An 8,673-nucleotide genomic window follows, 5' to 3' on the forward strand; every position below is an offset into this window, starting at 1 on the left:
ATAGATATATATAATAGATATATATTTCCATAGGAAAACAACGTGTGATGTCTTCCCCTGAATGAACAATGAATAGTCAAACTGCATGGTCTTAAAACAACAAAAACAGAAACACCATGAGACTAACAACAGGTGCAGGGTAAGGAGTTACAGGTGGAGACCCCAAAGGAGAAGCAACTAGAGTGACAGGTGAGTCATGTCCTCCGCCAGGATTCCAGCCCCGCCTTTGCTGGGTGGTTTGTCTAAGGTGCTCCAGGTCCCTCTTGGTCTGCAAGGGAAGTGTTCCTGCCATTTCTGGGTCTCTTCCATTTCAACCATCCCCCTCCCAATCCGCCAGGCCTCCAGCAGTCCCTGTGGGCAGATTCCCCTCGAGGTCAGCCTGTGGCGGTGGTGGGTCCCCTCAACATTCGTCTTCTTGGTATATTTGTTCATCAAGCTCCTGAGACTCAAGGTGTTCCAGACGGTCTGTCCGGCCACTCATAATTTCATCTGGGGTTTTCATGAACCTGTAGAACAGGAAACGGAAGTGTCAAGAGATTCTGGGTTCCTGAGAGTGCCTGCACCCTCCACTCCAATCCAGAGAGCTACCAAACTCAAGCTTTAATGCTACTTTAGAGCAGGAAAAAAATGTCCTTTTTCCCTGCCTGAAAAATGACTAACACTGGAGAGTGGAGGGTAACTGAGAAAAACAGCACCCAACGGAGTGTGTTTTACTGCTGGTCCATACAGATATATTGTATAGCTCGCTTGTCTGTGTTTCTAAGTTTTCATTTTTATCTTTTTGGTTTTTTGAGACAGGATCTCCCTGTAGCCTCAGCTGGTCTGGAACTTGCTATGTAGACCAGGCCAGCCTTAATCTTATTACAGTGATCCACCTGCTTTGGTCTCCTGAGTGCTGAGATTAAAGGCGTGCACCATAATGCCCAAATTTGTGTTTTTTTAACTATTTTGTGTGTAAGTGTGCATGCAATGCCTCCAGAGGACAGGAAAGGGCATCACATCCCCTGGAACTGGAGTTACAGACAGTTAGTCACCACGTGGTGCTGGGAACTGAATCTGGATCCTCTGCAAGAGCAGCCAGTGCTCTTAACCACTGAGCCACCTCTCCAGTCCAGTCCCCTATGTTTCTTGTTTTTAAAGATAAGCTATATATGGTTTGTTATATACACAGGTTTGGACACCTGCATGCAGAAAATCCAAAGAAAGACTTCAGATGTCGTGTCTCTATGAGAGAGTGTCTTTCACGTATAGCTACTACGCTGGTGGTCAGCAAGCCCCAGCTACCCTCCAGCCTCCACCGTCAACAATGCTGGGGGGTTTGAAATCAGGTCCTCCTGTCTGTACAGCAAACACTCATTTGTGGAGCTATTGCTCCAACCCCAAGAGTTAGACTTTTATAAAGACCCACAAGAATCCTACCATCATCTTCCATTCAATACTGCTAGCCTAGGGAACAGAATCCAAAACTTGCATTTAACCCAGAGGATATAACAATGTTAGCGGAGTCATTTTTTTTGGGGGGGGGGGGCAGGTCGTTTTTTGAGACAAGGTCTCCCTGTAAGCCCAGCTAGCCTGGAACTCAGTATGTGGATCAGCCTGGCCTCAATCTCACAGAAATCCGCCTGTCTCTGCCTCCCAAGTGCTAGGACTAAAGGCGTGCGCCATCTTGCCTAGCCTTTTGTTTTACTGAGACAAGGTCCAACTATGTAGTCCACTGCCCTGGAACTCATTCTGTAGACCAGGCTGGCCTTAAACTCAGAGCTCTACCTGGTTCTGCTGGGATTAAAGGCATGCTCTACCACACCTGGTTTAACTGGGTATTTTGATAATCAGGCAAGGTTAAGCTTTTGGAAAATTAGAAAGACAAAGGAAAAAGGACCTTTTTGTTTTCACTAATTGGCCCCAACTACTATCAGTGACTTCCCTTTAGTGAGTCTTTGTTTGCAGCCAGAGCATAAGCAAGACTCACTTTGTGTTCAGTGGGTTTCATCTGGAATGACAGCACTGACATGTTAACTTTATCACTCTGCCTCTGTGCTGAAGCCTGGCTCTGCTCTTTCTGGTGGCCAGTGTCTGGCTCTGCTCTTTCTGGTGGCCAGTGTGGCTGTCCACACATGGTGTCATTTTTTATTACCTCTACTTGCTGACCTCTCTTTATCTCAAGTCAGTCACTAATGGGGTCCACACATGCCGTGCCTTTCCTCTGTGGTCCTTTCATTCCTTCTTTTCTAATTTTGGGAATCACAAGCTCTGTGGTAGGTTACATGGCTGGAAACCATTAGTTATGGAGGCTTCTGAAGAGGGAAAACTGCATAGTTCAGTGGCTTTTGCACTTTTTTGATCATGATACATTATAAGAAATATATCAAGGGGTTAGAGAGATGGCTCAGCAGTTAAGAACACTGGTTGTTCTTGCAGAGGACCCAGGTTTGAATCCCAGCACCCACATGGCAGCTAACAGCTGTCCGAAACTCCAGTCCCAGGGGATCTGACAGTCTCTTTTGTCCTCCTTGGGCACTGCACAACATGGGTGCACTTACCTACATGCAGGCAATACACGCATACACATAAAAAAAAACCACACACACATCAAGAGGGGAGAGATAGATTGGCCCGAGAGTGCTTGCTAAGCTCAACATGTGGACCTGAGTTCAATCCCCAGAACGAACATACAAAAAAGGGTGTGGTGGCACATGGCTGGTAGTGTTAGTGCTGGAGAGGAGGAGATGGGCAGATCCTTGGTTCCTTGGCTAGCTCCAAGCCAGTGTGAGACTCCGTCTCAAAACCCAAGGTAGTCAGGTATCATGGCATATGTCTTTAATCCCAGCATTCAAGAGGTAGAGGCAGGTGGACCTCTGTGAGTTCCAGGCCAGCCTGGGCAATGTAGTGAGTCCCTGTCTCAAAACAAAAACCACAAACAAAACAGTATCTGAGAAATGACACCAAAGTTGACCTCTAGGCTCTACATGCATGTGCATGCACACATCTGCACACACACAAAACAAGATCTTTATGAATTGATGGTCACTTTTGCTTCATGTGCCTACAGTCTGATATTTTCAACTTCGTCACATTATATTCTCCATTTCATTAAAAAGTAGTTGTTACTGACCAATTACACCCATCTCTGGGTCATAAAACCGAAGCTTGAGAAACACAGGTTCAAAAAGCAGTTTCTAGGTTTGATAACCTGAAGTCTTTCACTTTGCCCTTGACAATGGTGATTCTGATTGATCCCTCTGACTCTAGCAGATTCAATGCCAGATAATACTGTTTGGTTACTACGCTATTTTAAAGGTGAGTTAGATTGTGTTTATTTAGCTTTGGCTTTCTATATAACAGACCTAAGTTTCTTTTTTTTTTTTTTTAAAAAAAAAAAAAATCTTAAATCCTAACAAACCAGCACTTACTTTCCAATTAGTAATACACGCAATAATAGCTCTGGGTCTCCCTCCTCCCACTTAAGTAAAGAAAATCCTGCCCTCCCTGAAAAAGGAAAGGAGAAAGAGGAAGTACTACCTGAACAAAAGCCTTTGTCCAGGCTCCTTCCTGATGATGTTTAGTTTGTAGTAGTGGCGCAGAGCTCTGGACATTTTCTCATAGGTCATGTTTGTTCTGTTCTGTTTGTTCAAAGGAGGAAGAGAGAGAAAAGAACGCACAAAGACACAATGAAATGAACCTCAGCAAAGGCACCGGGGCAGCTATTGCAATAAAAGCTCCTTAGCTGCTCCACGTGGCCCTGCTGGCCTGGGAACTTATCTGATACTCTGCCTCCCAACCCCTTCCTCAGCCTTTCACAGCCACTGGGGGGTCAAGGTTTCCTCCAAAGGCGAACCACCCTTTGCCCTCTAGCTAACATGGCAGATCCTGCTGCGACCACTCTCACTTCCTTCGTCCAGAGCTTGTCCCGCACAGCTTTCTGCAAGTTCCTTTCTGGGAGGCCTGGGGTGGGTCATCCCTTGTATCCTGACCCATGCAAAATTTCATTTTTGGTTGTGATCTTTTTTCAAACTTGTCTCTGGTCTGTCATTGTTTAAATTCCTATGGTGGGAGCAGGAATACGGGGTTCAGTGCCCAGGGGCGAGGGAGGCATGCAGAGGGTTCTTAGTGACTCACACACTGAAGTGTCTGTCAGTGGGGCCACGCCGTATTTGGTCATGGCCCTGGCTTGTCTTCCTTAGTCAGGCCAGGCTGGGCCACCTTTTTAGGGGCTCCAGGCCTCCCACAGCTCAGTTGTGACTCCCTAGCCTTCACCCAGCAGGGCTAGGCTGTGCTACCTCAGTGGCCCCAGTCTAGTCCCAGATCAACAGGGCCTCAATCACAATGAACTCCTGTTTACATCTGCAGGTTTGAATTGCCTTATTACAAAATTTATGTTCTGAATTCCATTTCCTCTTTCTAGTTTGGAAAACTGTGGGGCAAACTTCTTGCTTGTTAAAAGGGATGTTTTACAGTCAGAACATATTTTCCATGCAGAAATGGACTTTTGTCAACAGGGGGAGGTTTCCAACTGTTAGGGACAAAAGTGGCACTTCCCAAAGGTCCCCTGTGAGTCACAGAGCTCTCAGAACTTCCCTGTTCCCCAGTACCTAATGACAACAGGGGTGGCAGGTCTAGGTTGGCCAGAGTGGCCAGGCAGGATACTTATAATCAGTCTACTGAACTGGGCTATGCTGAATTAAGGAGCCCAGGGCAGAAGGTACACACTGCAAAGAGGCATCTTTAATTATTTCCTTCCTTTGCAACTACCTAATTGTTTGCCCAGCGAGGAACAAACCGAATAATCACGGGCAGATGTAGGAAGCAGAAAAGACAATTATCCTCCAATTCAGGGACAAAGACTGCATTTTGGCACCAGCTTTCCCAGCAAATATCTGGTGCCTTTTTACCTTATGGTTTCCCCACAGTCGAGCCAGTCCGTTGGGATCCACTATCCGGAATATTTTGGATTCTTTGTCCTCCCATCGGATAAAGTTTTCGTACCGGCTGTCAGAGAGCAACTGATAGACGTAATCCCAGAGCAGCCTACAGTCTACAGAAGAAAAGGGAGAACACTGTTAAACAGTTCTTGTGGCAGTTACAGGATTCAAAGAAAAGGGTTTGTCTAACTGATTCCTTCCTCATTTGACAGTGACGAAACTCAGGTCCAGTGAGTCTGAGATCCTGTTGGAGAAGCATGACCTTTGATGTACAGAGGCTTAGCGCTGACCAAGGCCAGCTACCTCGAGATGAAGACCAGGAAGGAGGAACAACTTGTTCAGACTCGGGCAGCAAACAGTACCTGTGAATGAATAGGCTTTGACAGTGGGCTCAAGCAGGCTAGTTGGACAGGGATTGGAAAAAGTCTTTGAGAGTATGTGCATACACTTGTGCATGTGTGTGTGCACCTGTCTAGGGAGTTGATATCAAGTGTCTTCCCCAGTCATTATCTTACTAGATTGATTTCTAAAAAAAAAAAAATCTATGTGGGGCTGGAGAGATGGCTCAGAGGTTAAGAGGACTCACTAGGACCCAGGTTCAATTCCCAGAACCCATATGGAAGCTGCCAGTAACTTCAGTTCCAGGGAATCTAACGCCTTCTTCCGGCCTCTGCAGGTTCCTGCATGCATGTGGCACGTAAACTCATGCAGGTACACACACACACACACAAATAACTTCTGGGGCTAGAGAGATGGCTCAGCAGTTAAGAGCACTGTCTGGTCTTGTAGAGGACCTGGGTTCAATGCCCACATGGCAGCTAACAACTGTTCATAACTCCAGTTCCAGGAGATGTGACACTCTTCTGACCTCTGTGGGCATAGCACAACACAGGTATACTTACATACATGCAGGCAATATACACACATACAAAAATAAGCAGGGTGTAGTGGCGCACGGTTTTAATCTCAGCACTCAGGAGGCAGAGGCAGGTGGATCTCTGTGAGTTCAAGGCCAGCCTGGTCTACATAGTTTCAGGTCAGCAGGGGCTACAGAGAGACCCTGGCTTAAAGACCAAAAGAACCAAAATAAAAATATTAAAAAAAAAAACTGGTGTGTATGTTTGTAAACTTTTTTAATCTCAGCACTTGGGGGGCAGAGGCAGATGGATCTCTTACTTCCAGACCAGCCTGGTCTACATGGTAAGTTCCAGGCCAGGCAGGGCTACACAGACCTTGTCCCCGCCACCCCCAAAAAACCCCATATGCATATGGGTGTTTATATGTGTGGCATATGGGCATGGGTGTTTGGGGGGTGTCTGTGTGCACAAGCAGAAGTCAGAGAACAATGAGTATCCTTTATCACTCCCCACCTTATTTTTTGAGACAGGGTCTCTCACTGAACTTGAAGCTCACCATTTTGGTTAGGGTGTCTGGCCAGCAAAATCTAAGGATCTACCTGTCTCCATCCCTCAGTGCTGAGGTTACAGACATGCATGGTGATGCCTAGCTTTTACTTGGGTGCTGAGGATTCAAACTCAGGGCTTCTTGCTTACAAAGCAAACACTCTTACCCACTGAGCTATTGCCCTAGTCCTTCGACCTGCATTTTGAGCCAAGGTCTCTCACTAAATTGGAAGCTGGACTGGCTGGCCAGCAAGCTCCAGGAATGCTTTTGTCTCTGTTCCCCAGAGCCAGGATTACAGGTGCACACTCTCCCGCCAGGCTTTTTCTGTGGGTGCTGGGGAATGAACTCAGGTCCATACTTGCGTGGCACACATTTTACTGACTGACCCATCTCCCAAGTCCAGAGACGTGAATTAGAGTTGAATGAAAGCAGTACGATTAAAAAATGGTAGAGTTAAAAGATTATTTTGCAGTAGGTGGGAGATGTTGAATGGGTAAAGAGGACTTGGGGCTAAAAGGAGAATAGTAATAATGGAAAACCATGGGAATAGGAGAATTATGTGGCTTGGTGACACTGGCTGTGGGAACCATGGCCAGCATTTTAAAAAAGGAATATAAATATTCTCATTGAATTACCCTCTGGCAGTCTTGCACAATGGAATCGTGGTGGAAAGGAACCTGGTACAAGAGAATCACTTCTCATTTGTAGGACCGATGTCCGAGTATGTGGTGAGGCAGCGAACATCAAGTGATTTAATGTGGCTCTGCACTGTGCTAAGACCAGGCTTTTGGTTGGAGATCCCTGGCTTTATGGGTCTGTGAAGTAAAGGTATGAGGCCTGTTCTCTACCACGGTCCAACAGGTAGGTGGAGACAGACGTGTACCTTTCCAGCTTAGCAGACGCTGGACTGGCCTCAGGGAGGGAGTAAAAGCGGCTCTACAGTGGGTAATGGAAGCTCAGCAACTGAATGTGTGTGTTATTTACTTGTGTGTAATACATATGTGCAGGGGCCTTGAAGGCCAGAAGAGGGTGTCAGATCCCCGGGAATTGGAGTTAGAGGTAGTTGTGAGCTGCCATGTGAGTGCTGGGAACTGAACCTGGGTCTTCTACAAGAGCAGTAAGTGCTATTAACCACTGAGCCATTTCTTCAGCCCTGGTGGAAGTGTCTTTATAAAAGAGATTCCTCTCACATCTACCCTGTGAGGACACAGCCAGAAGGTTCTATCTAAGAATGAAACCTCAAATCTACTGGTGCTTTGATCCTGAACTTTTAGCCTCTAGAAGTATGAGAAGCAATTTTCCCTTCCTGCTTCCCTTTCCCCTCCCTCCCTCTCTCCTCCTTTTCCTCCTCCACTTTTTTTTTTTTTAGATAGAGTCTTACCATGCAATCCAGCCTGGTCTCAAACATGCAGTGACCCTCCTGTCTTAGTCCTCCAAATGCTCAGAGTATGTATCACCATTTATCTAATTTCTCTTGTTTAGAAGTTACCTTATGGTATTGATTCAGCAGCCTGGATGGATTAAAAGAAGAACTGAGCTATGGCTCACTTGTTTTGTGCCACCGTCAAATGGGAGGCACCTTTCAATTTTTCACAATCTTGCCCAACTGGAAAGCATTTGATAAAACCAAGCACTATCACACAAAATGCCAGGAAATGAGGTGGGACAAGGGCAGTGTGCACATAGCCCCTGCCTGGCATACCTGTGCATTGACAATCATTTTCACTGTTGAGGACACCTTTGGATTCCTCTGATGTGGGAATGTAGTTCTCTAGTGTTTGTGCACGCAACTGTGTAGGTGCGAGTGCACGTGGAGGCTGGAAAATCAATGTCGGGGGTCTTCCTCAACTGCTCCTCACTATATTTTTTGAGACAGGATCTCTTACTGAACTTGGAGCTCATTAATTTGATGAGGCTGGCTGGCCAGGAAGTCCCAGGGATCCTACTGTCTCCACTTACACAGTAAGGGGATTACAGGTATGCCATGCCAGGCTCTAGTGTGCTCATTTTAATAAAGGTGAACATAAAGAGCTATATAGTTTGTTCTAAGGAAACTTTGCCCATGTAAAGGTGAGTGATATGCTGATAATCCCCTGGGCTCCAGGCCTCTTGCAGAGCTGAGACTCGAGGGTTCTGGGGTTGGAGAGATGGCTCAATGGTTAAGAGCATTGGCTGCTCTGGCAGAGGACCCTGGTTGGATTCCCAGCACCCACATGGTGGCTAACAACTGTAACTCCAGTTTCAGGGGATTCAATGCCCTCTTCTGACCTCCATGGGCATTTCATAACACAGTGTACTTACATACATGCAGGCAACATACTCATACACATAAAATAATGAATATATATAT

General features: G+C 46.3%; 1 protein-coding gene across 2 annotated transcripts in view; it reads right to left on the reverse strand.

The window, feature by feature from the left end:
* Window positions 1-6: 6 nt before the first annotated feature.
* Window positions 7-8,673, reverse strand: part of Etv6 (ETS variant 6) — a 258,623-nt gene continuing 249,956 nt past the window's right edge. Inside the window, exons 6-8 of one of the 2 annotated variants that reach the window (XM_029565778.1) lie at window positions 4,890-5,032; window positions 3,520-3,620; window positions 7-506 (exon numbers count right to left, since the gene is read on the reverse strand). In XM_029565778.1, coding sequence (XP_029421638.1) covers window positions 401-506; window positions 3,520-3,620; window positions 4,890-5,032 — 350 coding nt within the window. In that variant the 3' untranslated portion in view covers window positions 7-400. The remainder of the gene's footprint in view (window positions 507-3,519; window positions 3,621-4,889; window positions 5,033-8,673) is intronic. The other variant, XM_008837629.3, reaches the window with a different exon arrangement.

The sequence above is a fragment of the Nannospalax galili genome, unplaced genomic scaffold (assembly GCF_000622305.1).
Source record: "Nannospalax galili isolate Female #2095 unplaced genomic scaffold, S.galili_v1.0 scaffold210, whole genome shotgun sequence".
NCBI lineage: Eukaryota > Metazoa > Chordata > Mammalia > Rodentia > Spalacidae > Nannospalax > Nannospalax galili.